General features: G+C 35.3%; 1 protein-coding gene across 1 annotated transcript; it reads right to left on the bottom strand.

Moving 5' to 3' along the window:
- Nucleotides 1-1,302: 1,302 nt before the first annotated feature.
- Nucleotides 1,303-2,142, bottom strand: LOC143643211 (olfactory receptor 8B3-like). Its single transcript, XM_077111969.1, has one exon. It carries the CDS (start codon nucleotides 2,140-2,142, stop codon nucleotides 1,303-1,305), a length of 840 nt encoding a protein of 279 aa, XP_076968084.1.
- Nucleotides 2,143-20,702: the final 18,560 nt, after the last annotated feature.

The following is a 20,702-nucleotide window of genomic DNA, read 5'->3' on the forward strand; positions in this document are numbered from 1 at the left end:
CATGACAGCATTCTTATCTTTTAGGAATTCATCAATTTACAGATTCAAAACTTCCAAGTGTTCAGTAGTTAGAAATAAACTTATATACTCAAATTATTTTACATCTAATTTTTTATACTAACTTCAAAAAGCAAGTATTTGATTTGAACAATTTCGGTTATGAATATTGCAAAATATGACTTAATTAAGAAAATGAAATAATTATATTTCTTAGATCAATACAATAATATGAGGTAAGCCTGTTAATTTCACAAGACAAAGCCAGGGAGTTTGCTGACTCACAGCATCAGACAGTGCTACTAAGTATCATTAAGGACTCAAATCACAACGTTTGCTATGCTTGCATTTCACATGGTATTCTCAGTTAAATTACAAGAACTTAGAGACATTAATGATAGTTTCCTAATTTTATGTCTTTAATAAAATGTGTCCCCTTGATTGCTGCACTCAGTATTCTGTGCAACCTATGCACATCTCTAAAAGAAGGAGGTATACTTGCATTTCTAGTACTTTCCTTCAAGCTTCTGGAATTGCATGAATAAAATATTAGATCATTGTTTCAACACTACTTATGCTGTGGATTTCACTTCAATAACATGATGAGATGAAGTAGCTCCTCAGGTCAGACTGCCTTTAATGCAGATTTCTCTACTTCCTAACAGTGAGATTTTAGACAAGTTATGGAACTCCTCTGAACATTCTATCCTCATCTGTAAAATGAGGCTAAGAAAAGAGCTACCTCATAAGGCTGTAATGACAATTAAATGAGTTAATTCACATAAAGTATTTGGACAATGCCTGGCACATGACCAAAGCCTAATAACTCTGAGCATACCTGACCAGTCTCCTCTTCCACATTCATATATATAGAGAGATTCTAAACTGTGACAAAATGTCATCCAATGTTCTCTATTTAATCATTTCAAGATAAGTCATATCACAGGAGAAAAAAAAGTTCAAACAAACCAGATATAATCTATTCCTTCCTTCATGTTATTCTCAAACAGAAAAGATGTGAGAAGTAATTGTGAATGTGATGAGGAAATGAAGACCTACTTTAACCAAAATGGAAATAAATTGATGAGAGAAGGCTCAAATTTCCTTCACCTGATAATAAAGAAACAGAGTAAGAAATCTTCAACCAAGTATATTATAATTAACACAGTGAAACTCCTTGTCCTGAAACTACTTGCAGAGGAGATACCATTTATGATAAAAAATTTCTACTACGTAGGGTTTTTCTCAGGGCAAGTTTCACATCTTTGTTCCTCAAGCTATAGATTAAGGCATTCATCATGGGAACTACATTAGTGTAAAAGAAGAGATTTTTCCCTCATTCATAGACCCTGCAGAAGATGGCTGGAGATACATGAATGAAAATGACCCAAAAAACAGTAAAACAGCAATTATGTGGGAACTGCAGGTGCTGAAGGCTTTGAACCTACCCTCCATGGATTTTATTTGCAAGATGCTGCAGAGAATGAAACCATAAGAGATAAAGATGGTGAGACTGGGCACAATGATGTTGATGCCACACACAGTGAAGACCACCAGCTCATTGACATGGGTGCTTGTGCAGGAAAGCTGGAGCAGAGGGAGGACATCACAGAAATAATGGTTGATGGTGTTGGCATCACAGAAGGTCAGTCTCAGCATGCACCCAGTGTGGGCCATAGCACCAGAAAATGCCATCAAGTATGAACCAAAAATAAGATTAGAGCACACTTTAGGGGACATGGCCATGTTATACAAGAGTGGATTACAGATGGCCACATAGCGATCATAGGCCATTGATGTCAGCACATAGCACTCAGAGATGGCAAAAAAGCAGAAGAAATAGAGCTGGGCCATGCATCCCTGGTAGGAGATAATATTTTTCTTTGATATGAAGTTGATCAGCATTTTGGGTGTAAAAACAGAAGAATAACAGAGGTCTATGAAAGACAAATTAAAGAGGAAAAAATACATAGGGGTTTGCAAGTGACAATTCAGCCCAATGAGAGTTAGTAAGCCTGAATTTCCCAACACAGTGATAATATACATAGCTAGAAACAGGAAGAACAGAGGGAATTGGAGATCTGAATTGTCTGTTAATCCCACCAGTATGAATTTAGTCACAAAAGAGTCATTTTCAGTAGCCATTCTTCTATGGAGGATCTGTGGGGACAAGAGAAAAGACTTGCATTAGAGGGCAACCAAAGTCTTCACACAGGTATATCTTCTCACACGTTGGTGGGCTCTACTTTGAAAATGTATTGAATCTAGCCCAACATGGACCCATAGAATCTGTCTTTAAGCCTGATAGCAAGTAATACCAATTTATCCTTATTAGAATCCTTAAAACTAGTTATAGTAAACACACTTACAACTTACCCCACAGTGTGAACACAAGTGCTGCCATAGTAAAACATGACAGCTGGAAAAACTGAGAGAAAAGAGAGAAGAAAGATAGACAAGTACAGAAGTATTCTCTCTCATCACATCATCTCTTTTTTTCACATGAACTCTCCTCTCAACAGTAAAACTGGAGAAAGAAGCCCTGGCAGCCTGTAACTGGCTTCTAATGCAGATCACATACCGCTGGTATGGGAATCATGAACATTGCTTCTTGTTCAAAATTAAAGGACCTGTGTCTAGAAGTCCAGCAACTGCCCCAAATCACAGAGTAAAAGCCATTTCTAGAAAAGTGAGAGTTGCCTCCATGGAGAGGGAACTTACACACTAAGGTATGGAAACACTGAAGCCTCTGTGTCTATGAATATTCCTTGCTGTTCCCTTAAACAGATTCTTCCACCTGATTCACTTGCATGTCTGGACTATACAATATAGGAGACAAAACAGCAAAACTTAATCCCTGGATTTCCATGTCAACATAAGAAGGACATATACAATGAAATTCAGGCACTCACCACCTTTAAGCCAGAAGACCTCTAAGCTTCCTGCTTGCTGTGTTTTACCCAAGTGTCTTTCTAAGAGCAACTTCAAACTAAGATTTTGTTGCCTTTGATCTTAAGAGGATGCATACAAGCCTTAATTTCCAATATGCCCTGGAAATCATTCAGCACTATAGATCATATCTTCTGATTTTATTTGGGAGACTGTAACCATCAGATTAAAAAAAAATGAGCATGTTTTGGAAGAGATGTAGAAGATTTAATGTTAGTTTCTTTGATAATACAGCACACTTGTTTATAAACAGGTTAGTAACTGGTGCAGTCCTCTTCTCTAGAGAACAGATTCTATGTGTAATGGCAAAATAAGGGATTGCATTTACTATGATATTTCTTTTATTCCTAAGGGACTCACTATTTTTCTCATATTTGCACTTTACTCTAGGGATTGCACATTCCCAACGCAGAGCTAAATTTGAACTTGCATATCCCTACCATCTTCATCTATGAGGAGAAATCTGCTTAATGTATTCTTTTATTTTCTTCTTTCTTCCCACATTTTATTGATTATTTCAATATGGATTCTGCCTATAGTCCTCTTTATTAGAAAATTCTCAAGTATTATAATAACTGACTTCAGTTATTATTTCTTCTGGGATATTTATAAATAATTTTTAATGCATTGACTTCGTTCCACTATCTTTACCTCCAAATACCAGTGGAAATTTCTACCCATAGAATATTGGGTCTTTATACACAACTTTTCAGTAACCGAGCTCACCAATTTCTTCTCATCATAATAGTTAAGAACTTAGGCTCTAGAGTTAGAAGACGTGTGTATGTTGCCTACTTCTTCACGTAGCAACTAAGATCTTGGGCAAGTTACTTAAACTCTCTCTGACTCACAGAGTTTCCAAGATAAGGATGGGAATAATTACATCTCTTTCATTATGTTGTAATGTTTAGTTGAGCTGGTATAAGTCAAGTCCTTAAAACAATGCACTGCATATGGTAAATGTTTAATTAAATCACTGTCACAATTTAAGTTCTCATACCTTCCAGTAGATAATCCATCATAACATTTATCAGACATTATTCCTTTGCTTTTAATTTGTGTGCTCTTCCATTAACTAAAAAAAGCTCTGTAGGGACAAACACCACTTCTTTACTTCTTTACTGGTGGTGAGGCCAGTACAGCTGACATAGTAGAGGACTCAATAATATTTGTGAAATTAAGTTTTTTGCTTGAGAACCTTCAGAACATTTTCATATATGTCACATGCTAAGGAATAGAATCTAGCACTAACAATGTCCTCCACACATTTCCACAGCCACTACCTAAATTTAGGAACATTTTAAGTTTTTAGCTGACATTTATTACAGAACTGTAGTGGATTCTAACTATTATTCTAAAATTCCCCACATACTCTAATTCAGCTATCTACATTGCTATTAAAATAATGTCTGAAAATCTAATTCTGTCTCTTCCTAGCCTAAGACTTTTCAGTGCTTTTCCATTGCCTACTGAGTATTTGAAGCTTATAATAAAAGTGTAAGTCTCAAAAACTATCATTCTGCCTTGGTTAAACTTTAAGAAGAATTTAAGTCAGAGTAGAAACAGTGAAAGAAATATTCTTATTCATTTAAGTATTTTGAGCATATTAAACATTTTGAAAAATCTATACTTTCTCAGGAAATGTAAGAAAGAGAACTTTGGAGAATATTTACATTTTAGAGAAAATATCAGTATCATGAATTATGAACACAGGTAGGTGAAATAGATAATATTTCAAATTTAATTTTCAATCTTCACAAACTACACTTCTGGTCATAATAAATTGGATTTTTCATCAATGTTTATAAAAATGGAACAAGAAATTCCCCAAGATATTTATCTATTAAAATAATTTTCAAATGTTTAGCCCATCAATTACCCTTTACACATGCTGTGACTTATAAAGTTTCTATCTTCAAGCTACTGAACGCACAATTAAAAACTGAATTAAATAAAGGAACACTTTTTTACACATTACAATAATTATGGATTTAAAGGGTCATGCATTGGTTCAACAACTCAACACTGCCATCATGGTACCAGGATTTTCTGTCCCATCGTTCTCAATCTGTTGGATTTATACCTCAGGCTTGCCATCTTATGGTCACAAAATGTCAGCCACAGCTCCAAGAATCATATCTTCACACACCTATATCCAAAAAAGAGAGCAAGAGAATAAGAAAAAAGAAGTCCCTTCACCTGCCTTTCTCTGTATATAATAAAGTAAATTAGGTACAGAAGCCAATACAGGACTTTCCCTCATGCTACTTTAGTAAGAATTAGGTCCACCAGCCAAGATTTGCTTCAATGTAAACTGAAAAAAAAACTGGTATCTCCAATATTTAGCCTCTATCACAAAAAGAGGATTCTGGCATAAGGTAGTAAATGGAGGTATGAGCATGTTCAATTACAATAAAGAAACTTGTGAAATAAGTTTGTAATAGGAAATTGTGTTTATGCACTTTAGGTGTAGAGTACTTCTAATTATTTAATAAAGTAAATTTTATTTTATATGTTTTAAATGAACTAACTTGGCTCAGGATAATCAACACATTATGAAAATATTAATGCATGTGTATATGAACAATAAAAATGCACACATACATGTATATATTTACACATACCTTTTATATATAGTGAAGAGGGGAGTATCAGGATATATCTATATAGGGAAGGTTTCCATGTAAGTCAAAAAGCATCACTGTCATGGTCAGTTTCATGTGTCAACTTGGTCAAGTGGTGGTACCTATTTGTCTGGTTGGGCAAGTGCTGGCTTGTCTACTGAGATGAGGATATTTCATAGAATTAAATCATGATCATGTTAGCTGCATCCACAATTGAGTCCATTTGTAATCAGCCAGGGGGAGTGTATTCTGCAATGAGTGATGCTTAATCTAATCACTGGAAGCCTTTTAAGGAGGATTCAGAAGAGATAAGCTCTCTTCCTGCTTTGGCTGGTGAGCCTCTGCTGTGGATTTCGCCCAGACCCTCCATCAGAATCACTGGCTTCACAGCCTGCCCTGTGGATTTTGGACCCTGCATTCCCGTCGCCATGTGAGACACTTTTATAAATTTTGTATTTGCAAATGTTCCTTGTTAATTCTGATTCTCTAGAGAAACCTAACTAATACAACCACACACAGGGAATGCAAGTGTAGTTCAATGGTAGAATTCTCACTTGCCACGTGGGAGATCCAGGTTTGATTACTGGTCCATGTACTTCCCAAAAAAACAAACAAATAAGCAAAACAAACAAACAAAAATTTAACAAATGATGCTTCAATAATGGTATACTTACATGGAAAAATAATAAAATGTGAACCCACCACACAGCATACAAAAAAAAAGCATCGGACTCTTAATTCATTTAAACTGCTCAAAATAGGAAATGGTACAAATGCAAAGGAATGATTTGTGCTATCACAATTATGGTCACTTTTTTTATGGGGAGAAGGAGATCCCTGAACATAAAGAGATGGAAAAGATTATTGTGCAGTAAATTTTTGATGCATAAACGATAAAATATTCTGGAACTTCAATTTTAGGTGTTTTGTGGAAGCTTCTTCTTTGCTTCTATCTCTTATTTATGATCTTATCAATATATCATATATGATGTTGAAACTGCTAGACTCAATAAATTAGGTAAGAAAAGGAAAATTCATTAGGCACTCTATTGGATAAATGTTCTAAAATTAATGGAAATTAATGATATGAACTGAATTTTTAAATATCCCTAATAACTCCATAATTGCTTGAGGAATGAGAAAAGAGAATCTGGACTCTCTACATGGGATTCTTTGCACCAATCCTGGCTTTCCATCTGAATGAGATTCTGTCTGAGGACAATAAAACTTCAAATAAGAGTATGTATTAAGACATTTCTAGCTTGACTGCATTTCTCTCATAGAATTAAAGCTGTAGAAACAGAAAGAGGATCTGCCAATCCCTCATTAATGTGGCAAGTTCTTTTAAGTTTTCAGCTCCTGTCCATAACCAAGTTAGCCATGTGTGCTGGTTTGAAAGGATTTATGTATGCTAGAAAAGTCATGTTTTATTCTTAATCCAATCTGTGGGAGCGACCATTTCTCTTAAACCCTATTCAGCCTATATGTTGGAAAGCTTGATTAGATTATCTCCATGAAGATATGACTCACCCAATTATAGATGTCATCTTTTGAATAGAGGGAGAAGTGACTCCACCCATTCCATGTGGGTCTTGACTAGTTTACTGGGATCTTTTAAAAGAGGAAACATTTTTGAGAGACCCCATTTTAGGGCCATGACAGAGCCTGTGCAGCCAGAGACCTTTGGAGATGAAGAAGGAAAATCTCGCCAGGGCAGCTTCATGAAAAAAGAACCCTGTAGAGAAAGCTAACAGATGTCACCATGTTTGTCATGTGCCTTTCCAGTTGAGAGGGAAAACCTGGACTTCATTACCCTTTCTTGAGTGAAGGTAATTTCTTCTTGTTGCCTTAATTTGGATATTTTTATACACTTGCTTTTATCTGGATATTCTCACAGCCTTAGAACTGTAAACTTACAACTTAATAAATTTCCCTTTTTAAAAAGCCATTCCATTTCTGGCATATTGCATTCTGGCAGCTAACAAACTAGAACACTGTGTTTGAATGTATATCTTTCCTTTGTCTAAACTTGCTACAGATTGAAATTTATGAATAGATCAAAAGAAAATAATGTGTGTAATGGTAAAGAACAATCCCATTTCTGAACAGTTGGACTCAGATCCTGTAATCTGGATAAACATGTTATTTCAAGAGCAGTACAGAAAGATGGAGTTTACACTATTGTGGATGTTGGCTATCTAATCAAAGAGGCAGTTACTGGAAAAAATTTTACCTCTGATACATTGCTAGATATATTGCCTACACGGCCTGGAAAATATATCATGCCACAGCAGAGAGGGAACTGGGTCCTCAGGGAAGGGGTTTCCTAAAAATGGCAATTGAACTAAAAGAAGAACTTCCTTCTTCATTCAAAAAACTACAGTATGAAATACAAGTCTGTGTACAGCTTCCCTATGAATAAAGTAATATAATTACATGGTCTATGGAGATCCTTATGCCACCAAAATATACATCTTATCCTTTATAGATTAATGCTCAGATGACTCTGGTGGGGATTTTAGATAATACTTGAACTAAATAAAATTAAAAATGCTGCAGGGAATGCTATATAAAAGGTCTGAAGAAAAATATTTAAAAATCAAATTAAGATCCTGAAAAAAAAAAAATATATATATATACACACATACATACATCACATGCCATGGTTGAACTGATTAAAAATATATTGTCTAATTTAAAAACTGAAGAATCATTATAAATATAATATGGTAGGAGAAAAACTTAATCCTTTTGTGTTCTCCTTTTACTTTCCCTTTCTCCTCTCACTAGGAAAGGAATCTGAATTCTCTAGAGGAATGTTAATATCTAGAGAGATTTCAAGAGAGAAGTAGCCAGAAGTTTATTCTCTTTCTTCCCAACCTTTACTCTTATTGCTCCATGTGATTAAAAATGATGAAAATAAAAACTTAAAAGCAATCTACAGTCATTTTCATCATCATTTTTTTTTAACTTTTAAGCAATGAGATGAAAAGCCCAAAAGAAATGTGGTAAGCATAGGGTCCAAGTCACACAAATATGTGAAAGAAAATGAAAATCAAAGCGTACAGCACAGAGAAAACAAATTTCCTACATTTAAATATATTAGAAGAATATCTTTGTGCTTATGTGAGTGTATCTAGGTCTATTGCCATGTGGATTTCCTCTATCTCTCTCTATATAAATACATTATACATGTATCAACGGAATGCAATTGAGAGTACAAAAATAAACTCACATATTTGTGGTCAATTGGTGTTTTTTGTTTTGTTTTTTCACATGGGCAGGCACCAGGAATCAAACCCGGGTCTCCAGCATGGCAGGCAAGAACTCTGCCACTGAGCCACCATTGCCCACCCTGGTAAATTGCTTTTTAACAAAGATGCCAGGCAACACAATGAGGAAAGAATAGTCTCTTCAACTATGTTGTTGGAACACAGGAATGAATATGAATGCATATGTTATTCAACTAAAAGATTATTACCATAAAATGAATCATAGAACTAAATGCATGAAAACTAAAACTCCTGGGGTGGGTGTTTTTGGTTTTTGTTTTTCTTGCATGAGCAGGCACTGGGAAGGTTTGATTCCTGGTGTCTTCCCATGCAGAAAAACAACTCTAAAACTCCTGGAAGAAAAGTAATTTTAAAAATTCTAGAAGAAAAGTAATTTTCATAACTTTAGGTTACATAATGCTTTCTTAGATATGATATGATAAGAACAGGCACCAAGGGAAAAAAATAGATAAATTTGATAAGGTTGATAAAGTTGCTCTTCAAAAGTAACAACAGAAAGTGAAGTAGCAATGCACATAATGGAAGAAAATATTTGCAAATCATGTATCTGAAAATGGCCTAGTATAGGGAATTACAAAGAACTCTTAAACTCAATAATAGGACTAAAATGACCCAATCTAGAAATGGGTAAAATAATCCAGATTATGTATTTCTCCAGAGAGATATACATATGGCCACTAAGCATGTGAAAAGACATTCAATACCATTGATAATTAAGGAAATGCAAATCTGAAATATGATGAGATGTGACCTCAAGCCCTTAGGATGACCATAACAGCAACAACAAAAAGCATAATGACAAATGCTGGTCAGGATCCAGACTAACTAGAGCTCTCACACACTGCTGGCAGGGATGTCAAATGGTGCAGCCACTTTGGAAAATAATTCAAAATGACAGCCATAGAACTTCAATATGATGCAGCAATTCTACTCCTACACATATTCCCAAGAAAAATGAAACTAAACATCCATTAAAAAAAAACTTGCACAAGAATATTCAGAGAATATTTATTCATTAAATCACCTAAGTCTATCAATTTACGGATGAATAGAAAGTGTCATATCTATATAATGGAATATTATTTAGCAATAAAACAGAATGAAATGCAGACACATGCTACAACATGTAGGGCTTGGAAAATTTTACTTTGCCTGGGAAAAAAATACAATCACACAAGACCACATTATATTATTCCATTCATACGAAATTCCACGATAAACAAATATATAAAAAAACTGAAAACAGATTGATAGTTGCCTATGGCTGAGTGAACAAAAGGACTAGGGAGCAATTGATGGCTAAAGTATATGAGGTTTCTATTTTGGGTGATAAAAATATTCTATATTTGTTGTGGGAATGATGCACAATCCTGTGAATAAACTACCAGTGAATTCATTCACTTTAAATGAATGAATTGTAAGGTGTTTGAACAAGCTGTTAACAGCTATTTAAGAAATCAGTAATAATTATAATAGTACCAAAAAGCATGAAATATTCATGGGTAAATGCAATAAAATATGTGTATGATCTGTACACCACAGATTGTAAAATGTTAATGAAAATAACCAAAGAAGACATATAAATGAAAAAATAAACTATGTCTATGAATTTCAAGATTCACTACATGTCTATGCTCTTTAACTGATGCACAGCCCATTCATTACGTTAAATTCTCATCAGGATGTTTTACAGAAAGCAGATCTCAATTTTAAATGTAAAGCCAAGAGAACAAGAATTGCCAAAATTATTTTACAAGAGGACAAAGATGGAGAATGCATATTGCTTGATTTCAAGACTTACATTACATGAATGCTACAAAAATCAAGACAATATTGTAGTGGGAAAAGGACAGACAGGTGGATAGGGCTGAATACTGAGTCCACAAATGATAATTGATAGTTGATTTTGAAAAAAATGTAAAAGCATTTCCATGAAGAATAGAAAAGTCTTTCAAACAATGAGATTGCAACAACTAAATATTCAGGCAAGAAGAAAAATGAGGAGAAGGAAAGATAAAGAGGGAGGAGGAGGAGGAGGAAGAGAAGGAGAAAGAGGAGTGGATACTCCATCCATACTTGACACCATTAATAAAAATGAATAATGAACCTAAATATAATGCATAAAACATTACAACATGTAGAAAGAATAAAAGGGAAAAGCTTTGTGAGGTGCTGCTGTGATAAATACCTACAAATATGGGCTAGATTTTAAATTTGGTAGTAGGTAAAAGTTGAAAGAATTTTGAGTTATTTGATAGAAAATGTCTAGCTTGTCCAAAGATACTACCAGAAACATGGACCTCAAATTTTGGTGAAAGCTCAGAAAGAAGGAAGGAAAGAAGTAGAGAAAGTTTCTGTCACTGAAGAACATACATATTATAAATAGAATGTTAGAAATGTGAATGGCAAAGATGCTCCTGGTGAGGCTGTAGAAAGAAGAATGAATATGTGATTTGAAACTGAAGGAGAGATGATCCTTGTTATGGAGTGGCAGAGAACATGGAGGAATTGGGCTCTTTGTTGGTTGGAAAACAGAACTTGTAAGCAATGAACTTGTGTATTTAGTTAGTGCTCCACTCTGAATTTAAATCCATACTTCTTCACTTCTTACCTATGAGATTTTAGACAAGTAATTTAACATCTCTGAATCTTTTATCATAACCTATAAAATGTTTATAACCAGAGAGCTATCTCAAATGACTGCTGTGGTGGCTAAATGAGTTAATTCATATAAAGTACTAGGACTGGGGCTGGCACACAAAGAGCCTGAAGACCATTAGAACCCCGTCTCATTCTCCTCTTCAATACTCATGCATATCAGTTTCTAAACCTTGGCACTGTTGAAATCTGGCATTATTTGACAATTCTAGTTTAGGTAGGAAACTGCCTTGTATATTATAGCTGCACAGAATCACTGGCCTCTACCCATTAGATATCAGTACTACACCCCTGCCCCATTGTGACAATTCAAAAATCCTACCCTAAGTTATACTGTGAAGTATAGTTAATTGTACAATTATAAAAATGTGCTGCACCAATTGTAACACATGTTCTATACCAAATCAAGGTGTTAATGATAGGATGGTATAAGGGAATCTAGTATTTTATGCATGATTATTCAATAAACCCAAAACTGTCTAGTAGAGAAAAAAAAATAGACTTTCAAAAACAGACATTGCCAAGTATCCCCAGGGAATCAAAATCACCCTCATTTGAAAAGATCACAGCACAGAACTGTAAGTAAAGCCCCCAAACTATGGAGGCTGGCACCCTTTCCCAGCTGAAATGGCAGGCTGTGTTGGAGATACTTCTCCAGATGAAAAAGAAGTAATCTCTACTACGTTCAAGGGAAGGTAGCTTAACCAAGCCCCAATTTCAGTTTTAACATATGTGTACTGCTCCAGATGAATACAAGCTATAAGCACAGATAAACTCAGAACAAGCAGGAAAGGAACCCAGAGGACTCTCACAGCAGAGAGGAGGCAAGGTTGTTGGGAAAAAAAAAATGGAAGCTTTGGAGTTGGCCAATGTCAGAATACTGAAAAAGGGCTGTACCCCAAGAAAAGGGCACAAAGAGTCAAGTGCCCTTTCTTTTGTCATTTGCTGGTGAAACTTGTGGGCATTTGCTAGTGAAACTTGTGGGCTGGGGACTGGCTCTGACAAGGAATTTCTTATTTTTTTAAAACTATTCTAACTAGCTCATTATAGGAAGCCTCAGGCAATTTCAATTGTCAGCACTGATCTATGCAAGGACAGAGTTAAGATAAGTCTGAGACACAAAGTAAGAGTCAAGTGAAGGAGATAATTTCCTAAAGGGTATATCTTCCCCAAGAAAATGGAGGTTGGGTTTAACTAAGTGGGAGCCACATTCAGGGAATTCAGACCCCAGGGGCTAGAAAACAGAAATAGCTTAAGCTTGTCTTCTTCCAGAATATTTTCCCAGAATAAACTTGGGATCTGAAGGGAATCAGATCCCAAGACATCAGCAAAAAATTATAAGTCATACTAGGTAAAACAAAGATGTGGCCCAGTTAAAGGAACAAACTTAACACTTCAAATGAGAGATGAAACAACTAATTAAATATCTTCAAACAAACCTTCTAAATTAAAAAAAAAAATTAATAAGAGAAGATATAGCAAAAGAGGCGAAGGAAATAAAGGTGTCATTGACCATACAGAAGAATTCTAAAGCTTGAAAAAACAAATGGCAGAACTCCTGGGAATGATAGGCACAACAGAGGAGATAAGCAATACAATGGAGACATACAACATCAAATTTGAAGAGGAAAAAGGAAGGATTAGTGAACTAGAGTACAGAATATCTGAAATCCTACACACAGAACAGATAAGAAAAAGAATGGGAAAATATGAGCAGAGTCTCAGGGAACTGAATGACAACATGAAGTGCAAGTTTATACATGTATGGGTGTCCAGAAGGTGAAGAGATGGGAAGAAACAGAAAGAAGAATGGAGGAAATAATCACAGAAAATATCCCATTCTTTTGAAAGACATAAAATTACAGGTCCAAGAAGAACAGTGTACCACAAACAGAATAGATTTGAATAGACCTACTCCAAGACACAATCAGAGTGTCAAATGTCAAAGACAAAGATAAATCTGAAAGCAGCAAGAGAAAAACCAATCAATCACATAAAGGGAAGCTTGATAAGACTATTGTGGATGTCTCAGCACAAGCTAGGGAAGTAAGAAAGCAGTGGTATTATATATTTTAGATACTGAAAGAGAAAACCTGCCAATCAAAAAGTCTATATCTGGCAACACTGTCTTTCAAAAATGAGGGATAGTTTAAAATATTTTCAGACAAACAGACACTGAGAGGGTTAATGAACAAGAGACCTGCTCTAGAAGAAATACTGAAAGAAACACTACAGGCAGATAAGGAAACATAGGAGAGAGAGAGGTTTGGAGAAAAGTGTAGAAATGAAGACTATTAGTAAGGATACAGAATAAAGCCATGATGTATGCAACAATGTGGATGAACCTTGAGGACATTATGTTGAGAGAAACTATCCAGAAACAAAAGAGCAAATACTGTGTGGTCTCACTAATATTAACTAAGATTAATGAGTGAATTTTGAGAGTTAAATTTGAGATACAGGTTATCAGGAGATAAAAAGAAGGAAGATATTAGGCATTTAATGCTGAAGGAGTATAGAATGTTTAACAGGATGGGGCTGTAAAGATCCAGAAATGGATAGCACAGTACTATCTGATGATAGTACAATATTGTAAATACACTGAACAAAGCTGAGTGTGAATATGATTGAAACAGGAAAGCTAGGGGCATGTATGATGCCAGAAGGAAAGAAGATAAAGACTGGGGTTGTGTTACTTAGCAAAATCAAGAGTGGACAATGTGGTGATTGAATGTATAAATATAAGAGTGTTTTTACATGAGGGAGAAAAATGAATGTCACTGTTGCAAGGTGCTGAAAATGGAAGGTGTGCTAATTTGAAACTGTTATGTACCCCAGAAAAGCCATGTTCTCCTAATCCTAATGTTCTCGTGGGGCAGACCTATTGTTTGGGTGGGAATTTTTTATTAGATTATTTCCATAGAATGTGGCCTAACCCATTAAAGGTAGGTCTAGTTAGGTTACTGAAGTCCTTAAAAGAGCCAACACAGAAAGCAGAGAGATGAAACCGAGACACAGATGTCTGGAGAGGCTAAGGTAAGAGATGAAACCCAGAGTTTGGCCTAAGTGAGGATGCACAGATGCTAAGAGCTGTTTGAATCTAGAAGTAGGGAGAGAAGAACAAAATATGTCACCACGTGCTCTCCCATGTGACAGAGGTGCCAGGTGCCATACCTTAAAAAGGTATTCTCTTATTGATGCCTTAATTTGGACATTTTAACAAACTAGAATTGTAACTTGTAACTTAACAAATCTCCTTTTAAAAGCCAATCCATTTCTGGTATGTTATACTCCAGCAGCACTAGCAAACTGAAGCATATTTTGATCAGAAAGGTGGGGTACTGTCGAGTTCACAAATACAAAACATGTTGGGAAGGCTTTTTAAATGGATAAGGGAAAGATTGTGGAAGAGTTGTGAGTTTAACTGGAAAGGCCTAAATTCCTTTGAACAGACTGTTGGTAGAAATGTGGACTCTGAAGATCCTTCCAGGGAAGTTTTAAACAGAAATGATGAATGTGTTGTTGCAAACTGGAAGGAAGGCAATGCTTGCTTTAAAGTGGCAAAGAATTTGGGAAAATTGAGTACTGGTGTTGGATGGAACGCAGAATTTGATAGCCCTGAACTGAATACTTAGCTGAGGATATTTCCAAACTATATTTGGAAAATGCAACCTGGTTTCTCCTTGTAGCTTTTAGTAAAATGCCACTTTAAAACAAGGGCAACAGCATGTTCATTACTTCTGTTTAAGGAAAGGTATAAGCTGAAAACTGAACTCTTGGGTACAAAGTAACTAAAAATTGATGGTCCAGAAAATTCTGGGCTTCCAGAAGGTGAGACTCCAGAGGCTGGTACCCCAGGTGAGGATTTAACCAAAAATGAAACCAGACAGTCATGTCAGGATAAGCCAGGATTGGAGATAGAGTTAGACAGAAAGGATCTGTGGAAATTCCTATAGTGTGATGGTTGGGATCCCTCTTTTCTGCATGGAAAATAGAGAATAGTGCTCTGGGATTTGTATAAAAGGAATCACTGCCAGCTGAACTAAAAGGGACATAAAAGGGATAAATAGAAGAAAAAAATGACTTCAAAGGCAAAACCATGGAAGCTAAGGTCTGGTACCAGGAAATCTCAGGCCAGGAGAGTGGATCCATCCATGTATGTGGAAAGGGCGAGTTGGCCCCAGAAGCAGAGGTTGGGTCTTCTGATTCCTTGCTTAAGAAGACTGTTCTCCTCAGGCTTCAGAGAGAGAAGAATAGATTCCCCAAGGACTGGGTAGAGCCTGGCAACCACTCCACTGTTCTGAAGTGGTTAAGCAAATGCCCCAGAGATGCGAGAATATCCAGGTGCCACACAGATGCTTGAGTAGGGTGGGGCACAGAACAAGGTGGTCAGCCCAGTGCTTGGATATGTTGCAGACCTCACCCAGTGTTTGAAAAAAGAAGATAAGACATTTGGAGGTGCAAAAGGAAACTACCCCAGGAGACCCCAGAAGGTCTACAGGAGCTGAGAGAGCTGTTTGAAACCAGAAGCTGGGAAGGAATGACAGCAGACATTGCCATTTGACTTCCCATGTGACAGAGAAGGGCCAATTATGATCAGCCTTTCTTGAGTGACGCTATCCTCTTCTTGATGCCTTAATATGGAAAGTTTCATGGCTTTAGAAGAGTAAATTGAAACCTAATAAATTCTCTTTGTAAAAGTAAATACATTTCTCTAATACTGTATTCCAGCAGCTTTAGCAAGCTGAAACAGATAGTATATGGAAAAAATATAATCAATGCAAACTAGGGTATGTAGATAACAGTCACATTGTAATATACTTCCATTAAATGTAACAAAGGCAATATACCAATTCTAAATGCCAATGAGAGGGATATAAGGAATGGGTATGGGATTTTTGGTGGTGTTTTTTTTTTCTTTTTTACTTTTTATTCTTCATTCCTGTTCTTCTTCTTCTTTCTTTGTGGAAGGAACAGAAATGCCCTCATTTATATTGCAGTGGTGACTGCATAACTATGTGATTATAAGGGGAACCAGTGATTGTTTACTTAGGATGGATTGTATGGTGTGTGAATAAAACTGTTTTAAAAAGGCAGAAAGATACAAGTGCTAGAGAAAATGTGGAGAGACAGATATGCCTCTTCACTGTTGGGAGGGACATAGAATTGTGGTAATCCTTTTGGAGGGCAGTGTGGTGGTTCCAAAAGAGGCTAAGTATAGGACTGACAAATGATTCTGCAAACCATTATTAGGTATAGACTTGGAAGAACTGAAAGCAGGGACCAGAATGGACATTTGCACACTGGTGGTTATGGCAGCAGTATCACAAATTTCAATGGATGAAGATGGCCTAAGGGTACACTGACCGAGGAATAGAAGGGTAAACTGTGGAGTATACAGTCAATGGAACACTGAGTGGCTGCAAAAGGAATGAAGTTGTGAGGCATGCAACTAGGTGAGTGAAATTTGAGGACAGTATGTTGAGTAAAATAAGCCAGAAATAAAAAGACAAATATTGTAACGCCTCACTAATATAGAATAATTATAATGTGCAAACTGCGAATTGATTTCAAGAGCAGAGGTTAATCAGGGAAGGCCTATTGCAAAGGTTCCTAGATTGTAAGCTCTTATAGAAATCACATCTATTCCCAAGTTGTAGCAATTATTTCTAAATTGTGAGACACTGAGCTTTTTGTGTAAAACCTGTTCATTTCTTGGAACTTTGGGTATCTGTGTGACCACTATGAAAGTCAGTATTACCCCATAAAACAACTGTTTAAAAAGCTAAAATGCAATCAGACTTAAATTAGAGATACAAAGTTGATCCATATAGGACTAAAGTAAACCATACTGAAGGATAAAAGAGAATATTCACTGTACTTTAAAACCCCAATTTCACTGTGAGGCCAAAGGAAGAAATGTTTATTTGGTGCAAAATTTATATTTTCTAGAGTTTACTATCTAATTTAACTTGTGTGGTCAGCTTATTTGAACACCAGTAACTACATGGAACCTTGAATAAGGAGTGAGAACTTGTTGGTTTGTACAGGTTGGTCAGATGCCCTGCTACATCCCAGAGTAATCTGGGCAGAAAATAAGAAAGTATTTCCAAAGTTTACTTCTGGCTCTAAAGAAAAAGTACAAATATTAAACTTCCTCACTTGGGGAATTCCTGATGTTCTTGCAAGCACTGGGGCTATCCACTTAATATGCTAAGCTCTCAATCATGGGGCTTGCCCTTATGAAACCTATTTCTGCAAAGGAGAAGATAAGCCTACTTATAATTATGTCTGTCATCCCCAAAGAACTTCTTTTGTTGCTCATATGTGGCATCTCTCTTAAGTCAACTCTGTAGGTAAACTCACTGTGCTCCCCTTTAATTTAGACATGACATCCAGGGGTGTGAATCTCCCTGGCAATGTGGGACATGGCATTGTGGAATTAAGAAATCCTTCTTGAACAAAAGGTGGAAGAGAAGTGAAATGAAAAAAACTTTCAGTGGCTGAGAGTTTTCAAATAGAATTGAGAGGTCATTCTGGAGGTTAGTCTTATGCGTTATACAGATATCCTTTTTTAGTTTTTACTGTATTAGAATAGCTAGAAGGAAATACTTAAAACTGTTGAACTATAATCTAGTAGCTCTGATTCTTGAAAATGATGGTCTAACTATACAGCTTTCATGGTGTGACCATGAGATTGCAAAAACCTTGTGACTGACACTCCCTTTATTCAGTGTATGAGTAAGAAGAATAAGAAAATAAATACAAAAATAAATAAATAATGGGTGGATTAGGAGTATGGGATATTCTGGGTGTTCTTTTATATTTTCATTTTTATTCTTTTATCTTGTTCAAAAATCGATTGTGGTGGTGAATGCATAACTATATGATGATGCTTTGAAGCAATGACTGTACGCTTCAGATGTTTATATGGTATGTGAATATATCAATAAAATTGCATAAAAAAGAGGTGATTTGGAAAAAAAAGATAGCCTCAATGGAATAAATCAACATAACATTTTGTGAGATATGCTTATGTTTTGGATCTGTTTAGCCATCTCATAACAGAGAGCAGTACATTAATAAAGACTGAGATTAAATTGCAAATGATTACTTATCCACTCCAGTCATTGAATGCAAATGATTGTTGATCTAAATAGAATACAATGTATTCACTAAATGAATGACTGTATGACATTTACCAAGGATTATTTATCTATTCTAGCAACTATGTCTCTTTGTACAGGATTGTGCCCAGTTGAGTTTTCAATATTCTACTGTAATTCTCCAGAATGCATTCAATGTTTTTACAGGACAGATCAGCAAATGAAAAGGAGTTATGATGGAACCAATATTTTTGTTGTTAATGTCTTAGATGGGGTCATAATACCACCATCCCCATTCAAGAGATGTGATATTGGGTTTTATTCAGTAATGTGCTGATAGATAGACAGTTAGGAGGCCTTTATTTGGCCTTTCCTACTGTCATAGCACTTACCCTTTCTGCCAAGGTTCAATGTGGGGATTATCCATTTTACAATATGCCAATCCCAATTATATAATTAGGGACAAAGGAAATGTTTCCTGGATTGGTACACTCCAACTTGGTTACAAAGAAGAGTCAATTCAGTTATTTGCTGTACATAAACACATAAACCAAGATGATTGAGCAGAGCCAAAAATAAAATTAAAAATGAGAAAATGTGGTAGAAAACTTGACATATACTAAAAAAGGGCACTTCAAGCCAAAAAAGGACTAAATTTAATAGGAAAGCATATGTTTAAATACCAAAAGGTATCATTAATAATGGCATTTAACACTTGTGAATATTTATTATCCAAATAATCAGCAACCAGAAACTATCCTTAGGAAGTGAAAATTTCAGGAGATACAAGGATTCATTGATGGAAACACATTTAAAATGGCAGACTTCAATGCCCCCAGTATAAGTTAAAGAAATCTCAAATACAAGAATAATGAAGACTTCAAAATCATAATTACATATTAGATTTTATATATATGTATTTTTCGACATGTATATCAGTCTTTGCACAATTAAAATAAAGACCATATCTTCTTCCAAAATTAAAATTAATTATAAAAATTTACAAAGACAAATTAGTCATACCATTAAGTGAAAATATTCTGAACAGCAATCAATTAAACAAAGTTATTTTAAAAGTTAAAAAACAAAAGACTCTTTCATCTCTAATCCTGAATATAAACAATTCTTGAGTAAGATTGGAAATACATACTGAAGTTACAGATGTAAAATACACTACAGACTACATATTATATATCAAAATACACAGGATACAGTAAAAAGTTATCAAAAGAAAAACTACTACAATAAGCACTTATGAGATATAATGAATTTTTCAAAAATGTGAATTAAAGACGTAGATTTAAAATATTGAAAGAAACACAAAAAACCAAATATAGAAATAATAAAGAAAAAAGCAAACTTATTTTATCCTGGGAATAGGAAAACTGCAGAAACTTTTGAAATATTTAAAAAAATAATTAATGAAATAACTCACCAGTTAACCTGAACAAAGAAAAAATGGAATTAGCATAGGTGTACGTTAATAAATAAGAAGTAAATATTAAACAATTAAAAAAACAATAAACATAGAGAAACTTATGGAAACAAACTTGTAAAATGGTGCAGCTACTTTGAAAAACAGTATGGCTGTTCCTCAAAAAGTTAAGAGTTACCATCTGATCCAGTGACTTCATTCCTCAGTATATAAACAAAGGGGTTGAAAATATTTTCATGCAAAAACTTGTGCACAAATGTTCATGGCAGCATTATTTGTAAAAGCCAAAAACTAGAACACACTAAAGGTACATAGAATGATGAACGACTAAATGATATGTGGCATATCTATATCAATGAATAATATTCATACATTAAAAGGACTGAAATATTGACACATGAATACAAAATACATGAACCTAGAAAACAAGCCAGATGAAACAAGCCAGATACAAAAGGCCACATATTGTATGATTCTATTTATATGATATACCCGGAGTAGCCATTAGGGGCCGCCAGGAGCTGTGGGAGTGAGTGGGACTAGGGACAGACTGCTAATGGGTCCTGGATTTTTTGGGGAGTGATGAGAATATTGTTATTGGTTGCACAACCAGTAAATAACTGAAAAACATTGAATTGTA

The sequence above is a fragment of the Tamandua tetradactyla genome, chromosome 8, assembly GCF_023851605.1.
Source record: "Tamandua tetradactyla isolate mTamTet1 chromosome 8, mTamTet1.pri, whole genome shotgun sequence".
NCBI classification, from domain to species: Eukaryota; Metazoa; Chordata; class Mammalia; order Pilosa; family Myrmecophagidae; genus Tamandua; species Tamandua tetradactyla.